Source organism: Rhamphochromis longiceps, linkage group LG3, assembly GCF_057381845.1.
Source record: "Rhamphochromis longiceps isolate RC_006_pf linkage group LG3, R_longiceps_female_GT1.1, whole genome shotgun sequence".
In the NCBI taxonomy this organism is placed as follows: domain Eukaryota; kingdom Metazoa; phylum Chordata; class Actinopteri; order Cichliformes; family Cichlidae; genus Rhamphochromis; species Rhamphochromis longiceps.
The window spans coordinates 1,943,995-1,968,824 of NC_140559.1; the positions used below are offsets into that span (position 1 = coordinate 1,943,995).

At 43.2% G+C, this 24,830-nt stretch overlaps 2 protein-coding genes across 2 annotated transcripts; both read left to right on the forward strand.

Annotated features, from left to right (window-relative positions):
* The first annotated feature begins 15,829 nt into the window (after window positions 1-15,829).
* Window positions 15,830-17,343, forward strand: LOC146672498 (uncharacterized). The gene is made up of 5 exons (XM_085400874.1): window positions 15,830-15,844; window positions 15,980-16,367; window positions 16,608-16,808; window positions 16,894-16,982; window positions 17,066-17,343. The coding sequence occupies exons 1-5, from the start codon at window positions 15,830-15,832 to the stop codon at window positions 17,189-17,191; spliced, it is 819 nt and encodes a 272-aa protein (XP_085257000.1). The 3' UTR covers window positions 17,192-17,343.
* Window positions 17,344-22,979: 5,636 nt separating this feature from the next.
* On the forward strand, window positions 22,980-24,359 carry LOC146672499 (nuclear factor 7, brain-like). The gene has a single exon (XM_085386376.1). It carries the CDS (start codon window positions 22,980-22,982, stop codon window positions 24,357-24,359), a length of 1,380 nt encoding a protein of 459 aa, XP_085242502.1.
* The last annotated feature ends 471 nt before the right edge of the window (window positions 24,360-24,830 follow it).

The window sequence follows — 24,830 nt, forward strand, 5'->3', positions numbered from 1 at the left end:
CTTTGAAAACAACAAAAGAAAACTTTTAAATTTCTCCTATCCTGTCTTGTCTGCTGGGATTTAGGAACTGTGTTCACAGGCCAAGGTTTTTGCTTGGAAAGTGACCGTGCTCTCATTTTCAAAGACTTCAGTATTATTAGGGCCATTATGGCCACATCCAAATCTTGGCAAATAATACAGAAAACAAAACAACAAAAAACCCTACTAAAACAACCAAGTGTCTAATAAAATGCCAGCTTTATGTAAGCTGCGTCAGACTCATTGACTATCTTTCCTCTAAACTTTCAGCTTTGTGGAGCTGCTGTCACACTGTGCCTGGGATTTCTGAGATGACCCTAATCTCATTGAAAAGCACAGAGTCGCTGCTTTCAGAAACCATTGAAATTTTTTCAGGTGTTACAGACGTTTAAAGACAGTTGGATGATTCCTGTCTAAAGCCAGCGACTGGTTAGGATTTAGAGGCTTAAGCATTCCCATCCCTGAGATTTATTAACAACCTGTACAGTGCCCTGAATCATGGAGAACCATGCCTGAACTTATTTGCTTTTTTCCCTATTCAACAGCTTGATTTTCCTAATGGTTTGCATGCTGGTGAAGCAGAATCATCTTTGTGTAACCTTGCTTATGTTTCTTTAAGCATTGAGGCACGTCATTTACAGAATTCCTGGTTTTAAAGAAACAGGTATGGTCACATGGCCAAAAATACCACTATAATAAGTTTTGGTAGTGAACTACAAAGCTACATGTTGTTGTTTTTTGACTCTCTGTCTGACTTTCATCTTCTCCTGTGACACTATGCCTTGGATTTCTGAAATAACCCAAATCTTACTGAAAAGCACAGAGTTGCTGCTTTCAGTTTTTCAGGTTTTACAGATGTTGTTTCCTGTCTAAAGCCAGCGACTGGTTAGGATTTAGAGGCCTAAGCATTCCCATCCCTTAGGTTCACTAACAAACTGAATCATGGAGACACAGACTCCATAATCCTTCCTCACTTGTTCCTCCTAACAACTATGTCTGTTCCGAGAATGACATCTGAGCTTATTTGCTTTTTTTCATATTTAACAGCTTGATTTTCCTAATGATTTGCATGTTGGTGAAGCAGAATCATTTTAGCGTAACCTTGCGTGTGTTTCTTTAATCACTGAGGCACGTCATTTACAGAATTCCTGGTTTTAAGAAAGCACAGGTATGGTCACATGGCCAAAAATACCATAATATTTAGTTTTGGGAGTGACACCACTTCCAGAACTACATATAGTTGTTTTATTGTCAATAAAAGTCTTTGAAACATGAGCATTATAAAATGTCTTGAAATATGTTAAATAAAAGTGTAACACTTTGGTGCCACTGCAAAAACATTTGATGACTGTATTGACTCACAAAGCCTGTTGTCCCACAGGTTTTATAGAAAATATCTGCAAGTCCACTTGTTACCTTTTTGAAAATTACAGATACGCCTACTTGAAGATATCAAACATTTACATATACAGGGAGTGCAGAATTATTAGGCAAGTTGTATTTTTGAGGAATAATTTTATTATTGAACAACAACCATGTTCTCAATGAACCCAAAAAACTCATTAATATCAAAGCTGAATGTTTTTGGAAGTAGTTTTTCGTTTGTTTTTAGTTTTAGCTATTTTAGGGGGATATCTGTGTGTGCAGGTGACTATTACTGTGCATAATTATTAGGCAACTTAACAAAAAACAAATATATACCCATTTCAATTACTTATTTTTACCAGTGACACCAATATAACATCTCCACATTCACAAATATACATTTCTGACATTCAAAAACAAAACAAAAACAAATCAGCGACCAATATAGCCACCTTTCTTTGCAAGGACACTCAAAAGCCTGCCATCCATGGATTCTGTCAGTGTTTTGATCTGTTCACCATCAACATTGCGTGCAGCAGCAACCACAGCCTCCCAGACACTGTTCAGAGAGGTGTACTGTTTTCCCTCCTTGTAAATCTCACATTTGATGATGGACCACAGGTTCTCAATGGGGTTCAGATCAGGTGAACAAGGAGGCCATGTCATTAGTTTTTCTTCTTTTATACCCTTTCTTGCCAGCCACGCTGTGGAGTACTTGGACGCGTGTGATGGAGCATTGTCCTGCATGAAAATCATGTTTTTCTTGAAGGATGCAGACTTCTTCCTGTACCACTGCTTGAAGAAGGTGTCTTCCAGAAACTGGCAGTAGGACTGGGAGTTGAGCTTGACTCCATCCTCAACCCGAAAAGGCCCCACAAGCTCATCTTTGATGATACCAGCCCAAACCAGTACTCCACCTCCACCTTGCTGGCGTCTGAGTCGGACTGGAGCTCTCTGCCCTTTACCAATCCAGCCACGGGCCCATCCATCTGGCCCATCAAGACTCACTCTCATTTCATCAGTCCATAAAACCTTAGAAAAACCAGTCTTGAGATATTTCTTGGCCCAGTCTTGACGTTTCAGCTTGTGTGTCTTGTTCAGTGGTGGTCGTCTTTCAGCCTTTCTTACCTTGGCCATGTCTCTGAGTATTGCACACCTTGTGCTTTTGGGCACTCCAGTCATGTTGCAGCTCTGAAATATGGCCAAACTGGTGGCAAGTGGCATCTTGGCAGCTGCACGCTTGACTTTTCTCAGTTCATGGGCAGTTATTTTGCGCCTTGGTTTTTCCACACGCTTCTTGCGACCCTGTTGACTATTTTGAATGAAACGCTTGATTGTTCGATGATCACGCTTCAGAAGCTTTGCAATTTTGAGACTGCTGCATCCCTCTGCAAGATATCTCACTATTTTTTACTTTTCTGAGTCAAGTCCTTCTTTTGACCCATTTTGCCAAAGGAAAGGATGTTGCCTAATAATTATGCACACCTGATATAGGGTGTTGATGTCATTAGACCACACCCCTTCTCATTACAGAGTTGCACATCACCTAATATGCTTAATTGGTAGTAGGCTTTCGAGCCTATACAGCTTGGAGTAAGACAACATGCATGAAGAGGTTGTTGTGGACAAAATACTCATTTGCCTAATAATTCAGCACTCCCTGTACAGTATTCAGTTTGAAGCTTTAAACTGAAACATTTTCATCTCCAATTAGAGAAGGTAAGGCGATAATCAGTAAACTGGTTTTGCCTTTGATCAGAGCTCAGAACATACAATAATAGTTTAGGTAAAAGTGTGTTTCTACAGAGAGGTCACTCCCTTCTGGTTTCCTCATTTGACAGTAAAATATATGAAAAGACCAAATACAGACCTTCTTAAGAGCCAACTTCAGTCCACAGATGCAAAGATAAGCTGTCAGGTAAGTTATGCATCATTAATTATAAAATTATATTATTGTGTCTCCAAAAGTTGATTCTGTTCATCTGGACGTAGCATTTTGTGGGAGAAACGTTTCGTCACTCATCCAAGTGACTTCTTCAGTCTCAGTTGACTGCAGGTTTCCCCAAATCTTATATTATTGTGTATTTTATATTCTAAACATTATTCTAAAATGATGATTTAAACCATTTTAAAGATACGACAGATTTTACATTTTTAAAAAGTATTGGATTTAATGTTTTTGGACATGTATATAAACTGTGTTTAAGGCACAGGTTAAAAACTGGTTATGGACAAATCAAGGATGTGATCATGTATAAGTATAGTTTTAATGTTTTATTTGGGAACAGAATGGTGTGTATGTGTGAGTTTGGTGATGGAGTTTTTATTATGAATGAATTATGATTTTTTTTTTATGAATTATGTCTATTTTTTATGTTTATGGACAACAGATGGAAATTAGCCCTTGGCTCTAATCTGGTATGTTTACATTCATGTAATTTTTTACATTTATGTTCATTAACATGCACTGTCCTAAATAAATAAATAAATTACTAAGAAACTTAGACTGCAGATAAGAAATCTTAAATAAACATCTTTGGTAATAAATATGGTACAATAATAATCATGATTATATCTGTTATACATAAGCAGAGAATGGAAGAAACCTGTTTACTGGTCATCCTGCTGCTCTCAGGTCAGTAATATTAATATCTTAAACATTTCAAATATATCCTATAAACACATTGAGACAGACTGATGTCATTTGGGTAATCAAATTACATGCACATTTTTAAAAAATGTATTTATTAACACATCAACCGCAAGCACCGGGAGAAATTCTTTACCTCCTAATACCGCAATACCTGTATTAATTCTCAATTATGTTGGTTTTTTAAAATCATTAAATTTAGATTTTTTGAATGACTGTTTGCAGCTATTTCTATGGTAGCTATTGAACTAACTAGTTTTTAATGTTTAATGCTGATACATGGTCTGAAGAGCTTGGAATGCAAAGCATCTGGACTTCTTTGAGTTGCTTGAAGACGTTTCACATCTTATCCGAGAAGGTTCTTCAGTTCTAGGGTCAAATGATGGAGAGTCCCCGATTAAAGTCATAGGGGAGGGTCCCCCAAGGGGGTCGAGAACCCCCTATTGATCCTCTATCTAATCGCACAAGCCAAGGTGTGAAAACGGGTATAGGTCACAATCAGCCAAGGTGAAGCCGCTGTCAAAACCTAGCCCCACCCTATCATGTAATTTCCTGAGGTCAAAAGGCCAAGGATGAGAGTGGGCGTTAAGGCATCTGGGAAAGGATCTCAAAACTGGATTATAGATGGCAGACAGCAGTTGGTGTCTAATCTTCTTTTCTGTGACCCCCTTGGGGGACACTCCCTTAGGACTTAAATCTGGGACTCTCCCCCATTTGACTTTAGAACTGTAAGAAGCTTTTCGGATGAGAGGTGAAACGTCTTCAAGTAACTTAAAGAAGTCCAGACACTTTTCTTTCCAAGCTCCTTAAACTACGATGACCTGGATGACTGAGAAACAGACTGTTGATACATTGCAATTGTCCAGCTTTGGGAATTGTCACGGCTGCCGAAGCGAGCCGTGTGGATATAGAAGGAGGACCCAAGATGCAGGCAGTGGATGAGATACCGGTGGTTTTATTTACAGAGGTGTAGTGGCAAACAAACAGTGGGGCATAACAAACAACTAAAGACACCTAAACTGGGAGAACTAAAATAACAGACCTGGGAGCATATGACAACGGATGATGAATAGCAGAGAGACGCAGACGAGGAACAGGACACCGTGGAACACAGGGTAACAGACTGACACAGAGTTACACAGACTGACACGGAGGAACACAGACGAACCGGCAACAGGCAGGAGAACACACAGGGCTTAAATACACACACCAGTAATCAAGGGATGAGAGACAGGAGGGCAACACAGCTGGGAGGAATCTGGGCTGACGGGACAGGGGAAACGTAAACTGATCACACTCACATACGACACGGACCTTCACAATAAAACAGGAAACTCAGATACATGGAACCAGACAAGACATTGAACTAAACAGACAGATTCACAAACAGATGGGGAGACACCATAGACAGACAGGTACAGACGCAGACTTAGAGGCAGATCGAAAATAACACAGAACTTAAACAATCATCATCTAGAAAATGATAACAAACCAAAAGCGCTGGGTCACCGACCCAGGACCATGACAGTACCCCCCCCCCCCCCCCCCCCCCCCTCAAGGGCTGGCTCCAGACAGCCCAGCAGAAACACAAAAACGGACCAAAACCAAAAAAGAAAAAAAAAAAAACACCCGACCAGGGTGGGCGGAGGGGGCCCAGGACGGAGGGACAGAGTCCAAAAGGCCCAGATGGTCAAGTTCAGGAGGCCGACCATGCGAACGGCAGCAGGGCCGGTCCCGATGAAGCAGTGGCTGGACCAGGCGAGGATGAAGCAGTGGCTGGACCAGGTGAAGCGGATGAAGCCGAAGCATGCGCTGGACCAGGCGACGCTGAGGATGCTGAATCCGGACCAGGCGACGGCGTGGAGGATGCAGCAGAGGCCGGGCCAGGCAACGGCGTGGGGGATGCAGACGGAGGCGCTGCAGCAGGTGGCGGCATGGATGAAACTGCTGCTGCAAGCGTGGATGAGGCTGCTGGTGGAGCAGCTGGTGGTTGGACGGGCTCCTCGGGCCCCCCAGCTGACGAGGAAGAAGGCTGGACGGGCTCCTCGGGCCCCCCAGCAAAAACAGTCTCAGAACCAGTGGGCACTGGAGCCCCTGGCACACACAGAACAGAACCAGCAGGTGCGGAGACCTCTGGCAAGAACACAACAGAACCAGCAGGCACACGGGCCTCTGGCAGGAACGCAACAGGACCAGCAGGCACACGGGCCTCTGGCAGGGACAGAACAGGACCAGCAGGCACACGGGCCTCTGGCAAACACATAGCGGCCTGCAGCTGCGCAGAGCATTGACCCTGCTCAGGCAGCGACAGCTCTGTGCAGTCCTCAGCTGGCTTCTTAAACTCCAGGGGTCCAGAGTCTAATGGGGGCTGAAACCCAGCCTCTGGGGAGGCCCTGGAGTGCATCTCAGTCTCAGAACTGGCCAGCCTTTGAGGAATGTTGACATTGTTCTTGGGTTTGTCTCTCTGCTTAGAGTACGGAGTTGTTGAACTGTCCGTTATGGGTTGGACTGACATGGCTTGCTGTACAGGAGGAGTAGGTGAAGGTGATGGCTGAACAGGTAGTGGAGCAACCGACACAGGATGCAGGGCTGGTGACTGCTGAACTGAGGATAAAGCTAATGATTCTTCTGCTAACCGGGCTACTGACTGGGCCATGGATTGTAACAGGGTTTGTAATAAGTCTGGCTGTGACTGTAATTGAGCTATGGATTGTGAGGCTGAATGTGGCGGAGGTGGCGACTGGGCTTCTGGCCGGGCGGCTAACTGAGCTTCTGGCCGGGCGGCTAACTGAGCTTCTGGCCGGGCGGCTAACTGAGCTTCTGGCCGGGCGGCTAACTGAGCTTCTGGCCGGGCGGCTAACTGAGCTTCTGGCGATAAACAGTTTTTGTCCAGTGCCGTACAGAACATCACCCCTGAGTAAACGGTCCCACAGTTCAGACCAACAATACTGTCCTGTCCACTCACCACAGCTGGCTGCTCGGAAATCCCCAGGTCCGACTGTGGCGAGGAGCGTCGGCAGCGTGAGCGCCGTTTCCCCCTCGAAGGCTGGGTTGACGGGCCGGGCAGAACATCCTCTGTCGGACTGGGCAGTGAAGCATGAGCTGCAGGGTGGGCGGTAGCAGCCGGGGGGTGAAGACGGAGTCCATTCAGAATGAAATTCTGTGCAAGCGGGTGAAGTGAGCTGAGCAGCCAGGGGAGACCAGAAACCAAGCGCTGTAGCCGATTAGCCACGGCTTGGCGAAATTCTCTCCCCTCGTGCTCCAGCCACGCGTTGATTAATTTGTCCACGGAGTAAACAATGTCCTCCCGGAGCTCCTTGGGCGGGTTGAATGCTGCTGGGTCCATAGTGGCCGGTTCGTACTGTCACGGCTGCCGAAGCGAGCCGTGTGGATATAGAAGGAGGACCCAAGATGCAGGCAGTGGATGAGATACCGGTGGTTTTATTTACAGAGGTGTAGTGGCAAACAAACAGTGGGGCATAACAAACAACTAAAGACACCTAAACTGGGAGAACTAAAATAACAGACCTGGGAGCATATGACAACGGATGATGAATAGCAGAGAGACGCAGACGAGGAACAGGACACCGTGGAACACAGGGTAACAGACTGACACAGAGTTACACAGACTGACACGGAGGAACACAGACGAACCGGCAACAGGCAGGAGAACACACAGGGCTTAAATACACACACCAGTAATCAAGGGATGAGAGACAGGAGGGCAACACAGCTGGGAGGAATCTGGGCTGACGGGACAGGGGAAACGTAAACTGATCACACTCACATACGACACGGACCTTCACAATAAAACAGGAAACTCAGATACATGGAACCAGACAAGACATTGAACTAAACAGACAGATTCACAAACAGATGGGGAGACACCATAGACAGACAGGTACAGACGCAGACTTAGAGGCAGATCGAAAATAACACAGAACTTAAACAATCATCATCTAGAAAATGATAACAAACCAAAAGCGCTGGGTCACCGACCCAGGACCATGACAGGAATAAATAAGATTTTTTTTCCCTTCACTTCTTTCCCAACATTTTTTTTTTAAATTTATTACAAAAAAAAGCACCTTCACTAAGTTAGCTGACTGATTTCACTTGTCATGATTCGAGTTTTGAGGAGAAGACAAACGACTGCATGGTCTCAGTAGATGCCAGAATAGTGATCTTTATTACACACTTCTAAGACAGAAGCATGGGAAGACAAGCGTACAGCCACAGATCTCCGCCGGGCGGCGGCTCTCCATATCTTTTATATTATTCATGATGACGTCACACAGACCTTCCTGGAAATGATAACTTCCCCTCAGTCAGAAAGTTCTCCTTCTATGTCCTTCTATGGCTAAGAACAACAACATGTTCCAGATGTTTCTACTCCTCTGTATCTGGGAACATAACCAATAGTGTGTAGAATGTGTAGTTGTGTGAGAGTGTCAGTTTCCGGCCAACAAACGGTCAGTGTCCTTATCTGACTCTGTTTTGGGCCATCTGGATCCACAGCTAAGCTGGTGGTGAATTACCTTGTAGCCGATTTACTAAGAATGATATGATGAATGATACAATGATATATTGCTGATAAACTGATGCAGACTAATGAAGTAATAATGAACTAATAACAGTGCATGTAAATGATCTCAGTGAGATTAAAATAACATCCATTATCCTAACAACTCCTTTGAAACAATGTAAGACATTCAACATAATACAGGTCAATCCAACAGATCTAATGATTTTCACACTCTTCTAAGTCAGAGGTCTAATGCAAACTAAAACTACATACCATATTATAATGCAACTACTTTGATCTCATATATAAGGTAACATATGATAACAAAATAATCTCACACACTCTATAATTGATACAATGCTTATCCTGGACATTGACGAAGTAGGGTTCAGAACTAATAATACAAAGCTACACCAAACTTCACATACCTCTTATGTCAGTAGGTTGAACTAGCTCACCGTGTAGTCCTTGTGAACTGTGAGTGTCTATAGCGAAGGTGAACAACATTAAGGCTACATATGCTGGTCAGAGCTACTTACTGCACGTTTTTTCCTTAGTCATGACTAAAAAGTTATGGTTGGGTTTTACTCTTCTGCTTGTTGGTAAATCAGGACAGTGCCAATGTCCCTCTGTTCCTTCTGCTAACTGTGTTAGCATAGCAAGATAACTGTTAGCTAAATGTTACTTTTAGGTATTGCATCTTTTTTATTTCCTTAATTGTCAGTACTTGAAGGCAGCGGTTCTCAAACTTTTCACTATGAGTACCACCTCATAAAATATATGGCTCTTGAAGTACCACCCTTATGACTGACATTAAAGTATACGTCTATTTAAGACCATATACAGTTGACATGAGACAATTTCATTTCTTATATGAATGTTATCTATTTTAACTGCCATAAAGAAGATGTGACAAGTGATAATCATAAAAAGTGTACCGCATTAAAATATTCACAGCAGGTGGGATATCCGATCTTTAAGTGATGACGTGATTAAACCTTCTGAATCCTGCTTCCAGTTCCAAACTACTAAGTTTATTAAGGCTGTTGTGTTTTTAACATGTTTTAATGCCTTTTATCTTGTTCTCTTTAATCTGAACAAGACCCTAAAAAAAGCACAACATTATATACCAACTAGCCCAACTTCAGTAACCCTACAAACACCACTGCTGTTTAGTTTTCTGTCTTCATTTATGTCGGAAGTGATAGCAAAGCTGTACGTTGTAATTTTTGCTGTGGTGGTTAAGCTCCAAGATTGTTGGCTTCATGACCCTCCTTCGTGGTTTGGGGACATCAAAGCTCAGTTTGCTCTTCGTGGCATTTCAGCTGATGACACAAAATACATCTTGTGGTGGCCTCGCTGGATCCACTGTCCACCAAACTTTTCACAATGAGCACCAATGTGATAACCCTCCGTGACTCCACTGATTATCCGGGGGCCTCCAACTCATGGATAGTGGCTGGGATCACAGCACTGCGGAAAAGGGCTCTTTTTATTTACCATCAGCATTTTGGCACCGTTGCACAGCGTTGTCTGCCGCCTTGCAGTTTTAAGGTCCAGGGAAATGAGCCCACCAGTGCTCTGTAGCAGCCGTGACCACTTGCGATAAGGAAAGGCTACTCTTCATAGAGCACCCGAGCTTGGGGAAATATTTTCTGGTAAACTCCAGCTCCCAGAAGAACCTCTCGTGTCATCTTTGCATAGCTCCACAATGGTATATTGTTAAATCTTAAAAAACTGATCAAAGATTTCCCCGTGTACCACTAGAGAGAGCCTAAGTACCACCAGTACTACGTGTACCACAGTTTGAGAACCACTGCTGCAAGGTAATCGGAGATGTTTTTCTGTAAAGAGATAATATAAATATGAATGGTCTTTGGATCTATACACTACATATATTACTACAATTATGACCAAGGGGTTGAATGACACTGTATTCATTCAGAGTAAAGTAGCCTGGATCCTGTTCACGAACTTAAAAACTCGAGTCTGGATCAGTGTATCAGAGCACAATACTCAGTTTAATTTTTTTGTTGTTGCAAAAATTGGACTACAAGAAACTTCTCATTGTTATTGTTTTGAATATGAATGTTAACCAAGCAAGTATTGCAAATATTAAAATAAGAAACCCATAACAGTGGTATAGTATATGTACATATTAGAGTTTTAATAGTTTTCTTAGTCAAATCTGCTATTCAGATATGCAGCACTACATATCGTTTTTGGCATTTGACATTAATTTAAAAAATGGTATATTTTAATATTTTTTTAATATTAACAGTGCAGTGTTGTTTATGGAAGCCCATTTCCGGCACTAAAAATAAATTTAAAAACAAGTATCCATAACTCGAAATTTGGAGTTATTTTCTCGAAATTTCGAGAAACATAACTCGAGATTTTGAAATTTTGAGTTAGCTCTGCCAATCAGTAATTTCCGAATGAAGTCACTCTCCTGTTACCCAGAAGCATATGGCACAGAGGAATGGGCACTCAAAACCGGATTGCAACAAATTGGCTCTTTTGCGAGTACGTTTGCTGATAGTAACACCATGTGATTCAGCTAATAACACAAAGATTTCATCATTTGTGAAGCCACGCTGAAAATACTCAGCAATCTGTGCATTCATGACTGGATCTAATACTGGTAGCTTAGCTGTAGCATTTGTAGCTGAGGGCTTCAGTTTCCGGGTAACAAGGAAATTATTTCATTCACATAGATTACTGATTGGCAGCGCTAACTTGAAATTTTAAGTTATTTTCTCAAAATTTTGAGTTAATAAGTCGAAGTTTCGAGACTGATTAAATGTAATTAAGCTGTTAAATTTAGTAGTACTCAGTGCAACTGAGGCAATCGTTTGCGTTAATATTGATATGTTGTGTGAGATGTTTTTTGAGCATTAATGTCTAGATCTTTGAGTTTTGTGCAATTAACAAAGATTACAACAACTGGGAACTATTACTTACATTTTACTACAGTTTTGAGAAATTGAAATTCTGTTGGATATGTTGACCAACAATGTATATGGCTATTTGATCTCTGTCCCCATATATGTTGTAATGTTGTAAAGTTCCTTCTGCAAAATCTCTGTACATCACCAATTAAAACTATATATATATGTATATATATATATATATATATATATATATATATATATATATAGGGTCCAGTAACCATCACAGTGGCAGATATCCAAGAAAGGGTCTCCAGTATGAAGAGTTGGACAGCACCAGGGCCCGACATGGTTCACGCCTACTGGCTGAAGAAGCTGACTGCACTCCACGAGCGTCTGGCAGCACAAATGAACCAGCTGCTAGTTAACGAGAGACACCCGGAATGGCTAACTGAAGGCCGGACGGTCCTGATCCCCAAGGACCCCAAGAAGGGACCGGTCCCCTCCAACTACCGACCAATAACCTGCCTCAGTACTACATGGAAGCTCCTGTCAGGCATCATATCGGCTAAGATGAACAGGCACATGGGTCAATACATGAGCGGGACACAGAAAGGAATTGGCAAGAATACCAGAGGTGCAAAACACCAGCTACTGGTAGACAGAACAATCAGCCGAGACTGCAAGACCAGACTGACCAACCTGTGCACTGCCTGGATTGATTACAAGAAGGCCTATGACTCAATGCCCCACAGCTGGATACTGGAATGCCTAGAATTGTACAAGATCAATGGGACCCTAAGAGCCTTCATCAGGAACTCAATGGGGATGTGGCGTACAACACTAGAGGCCAACTCCAAGCCCATAGCACAAGTTACCATTAAGTGCGGGATCTACCAAGGAGATGCTCTGTCCCCACTGCTGTTCTGCATAGGCCTGAACCCCCTCAGTGAGATCATTAACAAGACTGGCTACGGATACCGACTACGGAACGGAGCAGTTGTCAGCCACCTCCTGTACATGGATGACATCAAGCTGTATGCCAAGAGTGAACGAGACATCGATTCACTGATCCACACTACCAGGCTATACAGCAATGACATTGGAATGTCGTTCGGACTGGAGAAGTGTAGTCGGATGGTAACAAAGAGAGGGAAGGTAGTCAGAACTGAGGGGATTGAACTACCAGAAGGCAACATTGCAGACATAGAGGACAGTTACAAGTACCTGGGGATCCCGCAGGCAAATGGGAACCATGAAGAGGCCGCTAGAAAGGCTGCAACCACCAAGTACCTGCAGAGGGTCAGGCAAGTCCTGAGGAGTCAGCTGAATGGTAAGAACAAGATCCGGGCCATCAACACATACGCCCTGCCCGTGATCAGGTACCCTGCTGGGGTAATAGGCTGGCCAAAGGAGGAGATAGAAGCCACTGACATAAAGACAAGAAAGCTCCTGACCATGCATGGAGGGTTTCACCCCAAGTCCAGCACCCTGAGGCTGTACGCTAAGCGGAAGGAAGGGGGCCGGGGACTGGTGAGTGTCAGCACCACAGTCCAGGATGAGACAACGAACATCCAAGAATACATTGGGAAGATGGCCCCAACTGACCGAGTGCTCAGTGAATACCTCAGGCAGCAGAAACCCAAGAAAGAGGAGGGAGACGAGGAACCATCATGGAAGGACAGGCCCCTGCACGGTATGTACCACCGGCAGATAGAGGAGGTGGCTGATATCCAGAAATCCTACCAGTGGCTGGACAAAGCTGGACTGAAAGACAGCACAGAGGCACTAATCATGGCAGCACAAGAACAAGCTCTGAGTACAAGATCCATAGAGGCTGGGGTCTATCACACCAGGCAAGACCCCAGGTGCAGGCTGTGTAAAGATGCCCCAGAGACAATCCAGCACATAACAGCAGGGTGCAAGATGCTAGCAGGCAAGGCATACATGGAACGCCATAACCAAGTGGCCGGCATAGTGTACAGGAACATCTGTGCTGAGTATAACCTAGAAGTCCCGAGGTCAAAATGGGAGATGCCCCCAAGGGTGGTGGAGAATGACCGAGCTAAGATCCTGTGGGACTTCCAGATACAGACGGACAAAATGGTGGTGGCTAACCAACCGGACATAGTGGTGGTAGACAAACAGAAGAAGACGGCCGTAGTGATCGATGTAGCGGTTCCGAATGACAGCAATATCAGGAAGAAGGAACACGAGAAGCTGGAGAAATACCAAGGGCTCAGAGAAGAGCTCGAGAGGATGTGGAGGGTGAAGGTAACGGTGGTCCCCGTGGTAATCGGAGCACTAGGTGCGGTGACTCCCAAGCTAGGCGAGTGGCTCCAGCAGATCCCGGGAATAACATCGGAGATCTCTGTCCAGAAGAGCGCAGTCCTGGGAACAGCTAAGATACTGCGCAGGACCCTCAAGCTCCCAGGCCTCTGGTAGAGGACCCGAGCTTGAAGGATAAACCGCCCGCAGGGGCGTGCTGGGTGTTTTTTATATATATATATATATATATATATATATATATATATATATATATATATATATATATATATATATATATCAAATCAAATCAAATCAAATCAAATCACTTTTATTGTCACATCACATGTGCAGGTACATTGGTGCAGCACATGTAAGTGAAATTCTTGTGTGCGAGCTTCACAAGCAACAGAGTTGTGCAAAATACAATAATGTAAACAAGCAAAATACAAGAATGGCTACATCTGAAACTAATAAATATATGTACAATATATAATAGTATATGCATTTCTGGATGTGTATACTAAATATTTTCCTACGTGTGTGTGTGTGTGTGTGTGTGTGTGTGTGTGTGTGTGTGTGTGTGTGTACACATATTTTACAAATTAAATAGAGTAAACAATAATAAATATATAAAATATACAGAGTTGAATATGTGCAAAACAGTGGCATTACTGTACAGTATGGAGTGCATAATGTTGAAGTTCCAGTAGTGAAGCTGAGGTGTCTATGACGTGTTCAGCAGTCTGATGGCCTGGTGGAAGAAGCTGTCTCTCAGTCTGCTGGTACGGGACCGGATGCTGCAGAACCTCCTTCCTGATGGAAGCAGTCTGAACAGTTTATGGCTGGGGTGACTGGAGTCCTTGATGATCCTCCCCGCTTTCCTCAGGCACCGCTTCCTGTAGATGTCTTGGAGGGAGGGAAGCTCACCTCCAATTATCCGTTCAGAGCACCGCACTACTCGCTGGAGAGCTTTGCAGTGGTAGGCGGTGCTGTTGCCATACCAGGTGGTGATGCATCCAGTGAGGATGCTCTCAATGGCACAGTGATAGAAGGTCCTGAGGATGCGGGGGCTCATGCCAAATCTTTTCAGTCCCCTGAGAAAGAAGAGGCGCTGCTGCGCCTTCTTCACTGTTTTGTTTATGTGTACTGACCACGTAAGATCCTCAGCCAGATGTACTCCAAGGAACCGGAAGCTGCTCACTCTCTCCACAGCAGCGCCGTTGATGGTGATGGGGGTGTGTACTTCTCTGCACCTCCGGAAGTCCACTATCAACTCCTTTGTCTTTGCGACGTTGAGGGTGAGATGGTTGTCTTGACACCAGTGGGTCAGGGCGCTGACCTCCTCCCTGTAAGCCGTCTCATCACCGTTGGTGATAAGACCCACCACTGTAGTGTCGTCCGCAAACTTCACAATGATGTTGGAGTTGTTAGTGGCTGTGCAGTCGTAGGTGTAGAGTGCGTACAGGAGAGGGCTCAGTACACACCCCTGTGGAGCACCAGTGTTCAGTGTGATGGGGGATGAGGTGATGCTGCCCAGTCTGACCACTTGGCGTCTGTCAGACAGGATCCAGCTGCAGAGGGAGCTGCTCAGTCCTAGATCCTGCAGTTTCCTGTCCAGCTTCGAGGGAACGATGGTATTGAATGCTGAGCTGTAATCTACAGCTATAATATAATATAATATGTAGGAGCACTAGGTGCGGTGACTCCCAAGCTAGGCGAGTGGCTCCAGCAGATCCCGGGAACAGCATCGAAGATCTCTGTCCAGAAGAGTGCAGTCCTGGGAACAGCTAAGATACTGCACAGGACCCTCAAGCTCCCAGAGCTTGAAGGATAAACCGCGTGCTGGGTGTTTTTTTTTTAAATTTATATATATATATAGTTTTAATAAACAAAATAAGGTGACGTTCCAAAAAAGTTGTAATGGTTTCTTAATTTTGAGTACAGAGAAGAGAAAAAGAAATAGAATTAAAAATATAAAAATATAGCTCATTCACCAGCAGGACCTTCTTTTATGCAGTGATATGAAAAACAAACTTCAATCAAATGTGTTGAACGGAGAAACGTGATAAACTAAATATTATATAAACTAAAAGGACAGAAATCTCTGTAAAAATGCAAGATAAGAAAGTAAAATATCTCAATAATCTAGGTAAGTACTATAACAAATTATTTTTGCTTTTTACTTTCTGCCTCTGATAAACCTCCATTAAGTATGACTATTTATATTGTCTTTTCAGTCTTTTTCAGTGATTCGTCTAACAGCCCAGTTTCCACAATAAAATCTTTTCATTTCTCTCAGGAGGACTTTCCACTCTTCCTCCCCACTCCAGAGAATACCACTTTGTGAACCAGCTGAAGACCTGGACTGAAGCTCAGAGTTACTGCAGAGAACACTTCACTGACTTGGTCACCATCTACAACAGCAACATCAACCAACTGCTTGTGACAATGGCACAAAATATTGACTGGGCTTGGACAGGGCTCTATAATGAACGTTACAGCTGGAAGTGGTCCATGGAGGGAAAACTTTTTTATGTTGGCAGCACACATGACTGTGCAAATGCAAAGGAATACTGTGTGGCTCTTCAGGGACAAACACAGATGGATGATAGACCCTGTGGAGATTCTTACCCTTTCCTGTGTTACAATGGTAGGAAAAAAGATTTGTTACCATAGTTGTTACAGTTTTATGTGAGTCATAATTTACCTATTTAAAAGAAAAAATCTCTTTTCAATATTTCACAGCCAGCAGTTCAAGTTACATCTTAGTGAAGGAGAGCCGCTCCTGGTCAGCGGCTCAGTTGTACTGCAGGACATACCACACAGACCTGACCAGTATAAGAAGCAAAGAGGAGAAATCCAACATCACACTCACTTTGAATGGAATCAGGGGTTCAGTATGTGTGGATTGGTCTCTACAGGGATCCCTGGGCCTCCTGGTCTGACAACACAACCTCCACATTCACTAACTGGATGTCTTCTGAGCCTAATAACCTCAATCCCAATGAGTACTGTGTATCAATGTATGTATTATCTGGAAAATGGTATGATGGTGGCTGTAACTACAGAGTCCGTTTTTTCTGTTTCACAGGTGAGGTCCAGAATGCAAACACTGTAAGATCCTGTCATCATGTAAAACACTAATGTTTGTGTTGTTATATGTGGTTCATTTTTAGCAGTGACAAAGCAAACAGTGGTGAAAATGAAGCTTCAGTCAGAGGCAGACATGCACAGCACAGAGATCCAGCAGCAGGTTTCACAGCAGGTCAGCAGTTCAGTCACCAACACAAACTTGACACAAGTTCAAACTATGCTTCATGTTTTTCATCATCTGCACATTTTGTCCAGCTGTCAGGCCTCATGCTGTCAGAAGGACTGACAGACTTCAGGATTCGTTGGAGGAAAGTCCAGAGTTACCGTGACGACCAGTCGAAGAAGCAGGATGTGGACGGTGGCTGCAAAACTGAAGTCTGACTGGACTGAACCACTTCATGTGTGAAGTTAATAACATGCTGTGCTGAGCTGTCTCATCCTTTAAATCTTTCAATATTTCAGAGTGTAAAGTTCCACCAACAGCTCATTTGTTCAGCTGCAGTTGTAGTTTGGTAGAAATTCTTTAATCAGAGGTCCACTCACTAGTTTTCCTGATAGGCTCTAGTCTCTTGTTTTGTTTTGCAGCGTCTCTTTCAACACTTTAGACACTGTCCTTCTGTGGACGTCACTGCACAGGCTTTGTCTGTGTGCAGTTTATTGATCCATAGTTCTGTTTCATCTGACAGCAACCTCTGCTGACTTACACAAATGATGGAGAAGAAAGTGAGGAGAGCCAGAGATCTGCTTGAGGAGGTCAGGGGGGACAACAAAACATTGTACTGTTTATGTCCTGTTTCTACTTCTGCTGTTTAATAACTGTAACAGCCATGAATGAGACCATAACAGTCCCAAACCTTATCTGATAGAAATTTGGTTCATCGCTTTCAATGGAGTGCAGTTTCAAAGCATGCTGGATGTCCTCGTATCTGTCATTTTAACTTGACTGCCACTTTGTAGGAGCAGACAGAGTCACAGAGACCTAACTGTAGTAAGCAGAGCAGGTGATGGGTAAAGCTTGTGCTGGTGTTACCATAGTTACTGTTGTGATCTTAGTTTTTGACTTGTATTTTCTCCTGTGTTAACATGTTTGTCTACTTTTGTGTTTGTAGCTTTCAGCTTTCTTCTAGTTATAATTTAAAGGGTTTTTACGTGTTCAGTTTCTTTTATTTCAAGTAATAAAACAGCTATTTGATTGAAAACGATGCATCGATGTAGGTAGGTATACAGAAAGTAATATAAAACAAGAGATACATATTTAAAAAATTATGGAAATATGCAGAGGGTTTTATTGCCTTGTGCGGCTCCTTTTCTTATTCAATAATTTCACTATAGAACATTTACTTGTGGGGATAGGTTAATTGGATAATCCAAATTGCCACTAGGTTTGAATGTGCGAGTGAATGTGAGTGCGAATGGTTGTCTGTCCCTGTGTGTTGGCCCTGCGACAGACTGGCGACCTGTCCAGGGTGTACCCCGCCTCTCGCCCTATGACAGCTGGGATAGGCTCCAGCGCCCCCCCGCGACCCTGAAAAGGATAAGCGGAAGCGAATGGATGGAACATTTACATCTTGCCCACACTGACAATTTGGTTTGTTTCATTAGCTTGGCTGGAGTGAACTCATGAAAATAGGGACTATTTTTCTATTATTAAGTGAATAAGTACTTTGTGGATTTTTACACTGAGTAATAAATCATGTAACATTGTTCCAGATCCATGACCATAAATATTTTTGACGCTCAAGTTTTTTGTTTCCTTTGAGGTTTATGTTAAAATCAGAGGTTTTCAAATGTAAAAGGCCTGAATGTGATTTCTACAATCTAAAAAAGAGCAGCTGTAGTGGAAACAGGAAGGTTGAGAGAAGACAGCTGACTTAAAACTCCAGAGAAACTTATACATGTTTAGTTATGGGAAGTATTTTATACGCATGTTGCAGTTATGCTTTGTACTACAATTGTGTTTAATATATAACTTTTTATCAATGACAGTAAAAGGTCAAATCCCAATGTTCCTGCTCAGACATGAAGGCTTGAACATTGTCTCAGAGTAAAACTGGAGGCCTGAGGCCTCACAAATTTCTCTTGAATATTTTCTGTGCGTCTGTATGTTTGCAGATTGCTGATAGTGACTTTATAAATCCCTCGGGTGGGTTCCTCTGGGAAATTCTCTATGTAATGTGTATCTGTATGTAATACCTGATGACGAATGAATGACAGTTTACACAATAAACAGATACGAGTGTGATGATGGAAGTAGAAACACAGCTGAGACAAATGAACAAAACGCCACAGGGGAAGTAAAACTAAACACACTGCACAAGAAACACAAGACTGTCAAAATAAAACAGGAACATGGTGAAACCTGGACTGTGACAACAGGAGCTTGACACAGGGGTTGAGAAAAGGCAGACACAAGAGGGAGTGAGGACACGAGAGAGAAACGGAGAGAGACATATGTTGTGGAATTTTTATAAATAGTCTGCAACACAGAGAGAGCTGTGGTCAAGCTATTTATTACTGTGTGCAGGAAAAGGGATACACACATCAAAACATCACAGGTCTAAGTTATTAGCACTCTGACCTGGGGCATCGCAGCACACCTTTCATAACATCGCACAAACTCTGTGTATCTTTCAGTTACAACAGTCTTTTGTCCAACCCCCGCTGTTGCTGAACAGACTCCCACTATCTTTTCCCAGGGCAGCACCTGGCGCTGGCTCTGAGCTTCATCCTTCTGAGCAAAGCGGTTAGCAGATAACAAAGTGAAACATTGTTAGGCCTAGCTAAGCTGTTTTTTATTTCACGAGGTCATACTGACACATACACATACTTTATCTAAGCATGAAAAGGTTACACAAAAAACATACAGTGAAATTCTAACCACATAAATCTAAATGTGAGGGCTAAGTCGAATTTCCCATCACACGTGACGGGCTGGGAAAACATGGAATGAAACCCAAGGAGGACAGAAAATGGAGACAGACACAAAGACGTAACTGGGATAAACAAAGGAGAGGGAGACTTTAACACAGGGGGAATGACAGGCTGACACACTGAAGACCCAACACTATACTATACTCAAAATACTGAGTCAGTTGACCCTGAACCATGCCAGTTTCATCTTCATTGTGTACAGCACTGGATACTGTGGCTCCTCTAAAGGAGAACGCCTTAAATCATAGGAATTTCACTCCCTGGTATAACTCACGAACCTTAAAGCAGATAATTCATAAGCTGAAGATGTCTCAGTAATGCAGAAGATCTTCATTTAGCCTGGAAAAAGAGAATGTTGCTCTATAAAAAGCCCTCTTTAAAGCTAGAACATCCTACTATTCATCAGAGATCGAAGGGCACTGATGACTGGACAGAAGCAGTGATATCAGCACATGGCTCACATCATACTTTAAAGATGAAATATTCCAAAAATATATATTTGCCCACTGCTTGTGTGAAAGAGGCAGGAACTTGTAGAGAAATCTGCTGTTAAACCAGACCACATGAGCACATCTGTACATGATAGGCTGTATTCACACTCATATTCCTGTGTATCATGTGTCACTGCATGTTGCTTATTATGACACACTTCAGTGGTTTGAGTCATATTTTCGTCTCTGCTCTACCTAGTGCCTCCTAACTACATTCAGACATTCATACTCCAATGAGCAACTTACCCAGGGATACTTTTTGTTTGCTGCCTGTCCCGTTTGGCTCTTTTGCATCAGAATTATTGTCTAAAGGCAAAGAAAGATGCCCAACGGATTTACTTTACCAAATTGACCATCCCAGCCTTGCCGTAATGGTCCATTTGATTCACCTTTTATTGTTTATTTTATTTATTTTTATTTTCACTTGCTGAATACGGGACAGACTTGAATCAGGAAAAGAAAAGGGAGAAAGGAAGAGGGGGAAAAAACAGCGGAGAAGAGACATAGAAAGACATATATCGATCACCTGGATCACCTGTTGAGAAAGAAAAAAGAAAACAAGCGCAGGACTCCAGTTCTGATGCTCACAAGAAGGGTTTATTTACAAGTCACCAGGTGTATATACAAGAATGTGTGTGTGTGTGTGGGGGGGGGGTGTTATATACAGCTGAGTGGGGGGAGAAGGGGTCTCCAAGGAAGTCCAGGGGAAAGCACGCGTTCTTCAGAATATCCACTCACACGATCACAGGCTCACACTCCGACACTGCCACACGGGAAACACACGGGGAAAAATCCAGGAAGCTCTGTAGACAGGGAGACAGGGTTAAGGACGACGCACAGAGGAAAACACTCTTAACTAAACTTGCTGTAGCTTGACTTCACTAACGCGTGGTAGACAACGATCCAGCGACGAACAGCAGTCACCTCCTGGCTTAAATGCTGCTCCCCTTAATGAGACCCAGGTGTCTCATTTCCCGAGGGCGTGGGCCCACAGTGAGTTCCGCCCCGGCGAGAGAGAAGAGGAAGAGAGAGAGAAACAGAGGGCTGATCAGCGTGCAGCTGATCCGCCTGGCCGTGACACAAGCAGAGAAAACGAGAGTAATAGAATAAACAACATCCCGATGATCTATGTGACTATAACAGTAAATACTAAATATTAAACATTATTGTGCAGCACATAAGATCAACAAAACACAGTGTGCTTTGAGGTAGGAGCCAAAAAGGGTGTAGTTTGTGGGTGTGATTACCCGTGTGTACACCTGTGAGCATGGACGCGCTTGTTTTTAAAAGGCTCCTTCATGTAATGATCTGCTAGAGGGTGTGGGGGGGCCACAGCCCCGTCCTCCAGGGCATGAAGCAGGTATGGAGGAGGCAAGGTAAGTTTATTTGTATAGCACAATTCAACAACAAGGTGATTCAAAGTGCTTTACAAAGACATTAGAAACAAAAACAAATAAAAAGCATGATTTATAATTGATTAAAACAAGCAAACAAACTAACAAACAAGTGTGGAGTGGGCCAAAGGTGAGGCACATCAAGCACAGAATAATAATTGTAATCTGAGGATAAAACGTAGGTACTGAGGCTGAAAGAAGCTTCAGTGCTCTCAGAAGACTAAAAACATGGCTAAGGTCAACAATGACTCAAATGAGATTAAACAATGCTGCTGTATGTCCACCAGGAGAGACTGGACAGTATAGATGTAAAACCAATATGCCAGCAGTTTATCTCAGTTAATGAGAGGAGCAGGCATGTGTTTGGCTGCTTCACATAGTGGACATTGAGTTGTTTGATGTCTGTTGCTGTAACAGTAGTTCATGTTAAGAATAAAAAGTCCCAGCTCACTGATTTGATCGGGGCAACTGTTGCATACTTTTGCTGAGAGATCTTTTACTTTGTGGTAATCTTAGACGAGTAGTTTTATGGACAAAACCCACCAGGTCATTCAGTGTTCCCTTAGTGCCAAAATATAACAGATGTTGGTGTAGTATAACTGAAGTAATGATGTTAAGTCCTTAAAGTCATATTCTTTTATTGTGATGACTGTATTTGGAGCTATTTTTATTTTTGTATGATACCTGATTTATATGGAATATGGCTGAAGTAAACTAAAGCCTAAAATACTTAGTCAGTCATTTAACATTATATATTTCACAAATAAAACTATGAATTGTAATTTTAAATGGTTTAAAAGCATTTAGAATAGCATATGTAGGCAAGTATATTTCTCCTTTTGTTATCAAGAGCAAAGACAAAAGGGGGGGAAAAAACAGGGCAGGGTTCGGTGGTTGAATCATCCGTCCCCACCAATGCCAAAACCAAATCTACGCCCTTGGAGTCACATTTTATTTTCTACGCTTGAAAAAAGGTTTCGTTTCTGATCTGCAATAAACGTCTGCACTCTGCCACACTCTGAATGAAGTGAATGAAGTTCCGGCTTTTATGTCACTCAAATGCTACGAACCAGGAAACAGGCTGTTTTTCTTCCCCCGTAAAGAGAGATGCACAGACGATCAGACTGAGCTCAGACCAAACTAGCAGCTTCCTCTGAGTGAGTCCAGCTACAGGAGAGAAAAGTGGAAAACTCCAACACTGCTGCTTCAAGCTGCTGACGCTCCACACACTGAATGTGAGTTTGAGCAAAAACACGACTCAAAGGAAGTTTCAGTGAAGGTGGTAGAGGAGGGAGGGGAGCCAGGACTGACTGTACTTCCTGTCTGCTGTTTTCAGCTTCACTCACAGACTCAATGGCTTCCAGATTAGAGGAGGATCTCTGCTGTCCGGTCTGTCAGGAGGTCTTCAGAGATCCTGTTCTTCTGTCATGTAGCCACAGCTTCTGTAAAGACTGTCTGAAGAGATGGTGGAGAAAAAAACAGATATGTGAGTGTCCAGTTTGTAAGGAAATATCAGTGAATGATCCACCTTTAAACCGAGCTTTAAAGAACCTGTGTGAGTCGTTCTTACAGGAGAGAGATCAGAGAGCTTCAGAGGCTCTCTGCAGTCTGCACTCTGAGAAACTCAAACTCTTCTGTCTGGACCATCAGCAGCCAGTGTGTGTCGTCTGCAGAGACTCAGAAAAACACACCAATCACAGATTCAGACCCATCGATGAAGCTGCACAACAACACAAGAAGGAACTTCAGGAAACTCTGGAGCCCTTAAAGAAGAAGTTAAAGGTTTGTGAAGAAGTTCAAGTGAAGTTTGATCAAACAGCAGAACACATTAAGGTCCAGGCCCGACACACAGAGAGGCAGATTAAGGAGCAGTTTAAGAAGCTTCACCAGTTTCTAGCAGAGGAAGAGGAGGCCAGGCTGGCTGCACTGAGGGAGGAAGAGGAGCAGAAGAGTGGGATGATGAAGGAGAAGATGGAGGCTCTGAGCAGAGAGATAGCAGCTCTTTCAGACACAGTCAGAGCCACAGAGGAGGAGCTGAGAGCTGAAGACGTCTCATTCCTGCACAACTACAAGGCTGCAGTGGAAAGAGTCCAGCGCTGCCCCCTGCTGGATGATCCACAGCTGCCCTCAGGAGCTCTGATAGACCAGGCCAAACACCTGGGCAACCTGACCTTCAACATCTGGAACAACATGAAGGACGTGGTCTCCTACACTCCTCTCATTCTGGACCCAAACACTGCAAATCCAAACCTCATCCTGTCTGAAGATCTGACCAGTGTGAGACGAGGAGGAGAGAAGCAGCAGCTTCCTGATAATCCAGAGAGGATTGATTGTTACATCTCTGTCCTGGGCTCTGAGGGCTTTAACTCAGGGACTCACAGCTGGGATGTTGATGTTGGAGACAGTACATGGTGGGGACTGGGTGTGTTGGCAGAGTCTGTGCAGAGGAAGGGACACATAGAGCCTGGATTATGGATAATATGGTTCAATAAAGGAAAATACTCAGCACACTCACCATCAGCAGAATCCGATCTCTCAGTAGAGAAGAAGCTCCAGAGGATCAGAGTGAATCTGGACTGGAACAGAGGAAAGCTGTCGTTCTCTGATCCTGATACTAACACACACATACACACCTTCACACACACTTTCACTCACAGGATGTTTCCAATCATTAACACTGGTGATAAAGTGAAGGTGTGTCCGTTGAAGGTGTCAGTGCAGCAGATGAGTTGAGGATGATGATGTTTCTAATGTTGTTTCCTGTCAGTGAGTTGAAGCTGTTAAACTGCAGCTGTCCTCCTGCTGCCTCGTTGTTCCAAAGCTCTTTGTTTCTCTTTTAGTTTCACTGTTTCTTTCTGTTTCTGCTGTCCACCTTTTCACATGGAAAATCATTTCACTGTTTCTCACTGAATGACTCCCCAAACTAGATTTGAAATTCTATCAAGTTTCTAATCATTACAAGTGATTCATGTTTCTATTTGATGTGTAAATGGAGATGATTTAGTTTGCTGGGATATGGACTGACATGTGTTGAATGGGAGGAGCAGTTTGTTGTTGTCTTCTTGTCTGTTTATGACAACAATAAATATGTTGTTGAAACAATGATTCATGTTTAACTCCATATATGAAATGTTTCTGATCTTTGAATTCTGTTTGATTAAAGACTTTCTTCATGACACAAATGAGATTTCAGTGTATTAATAG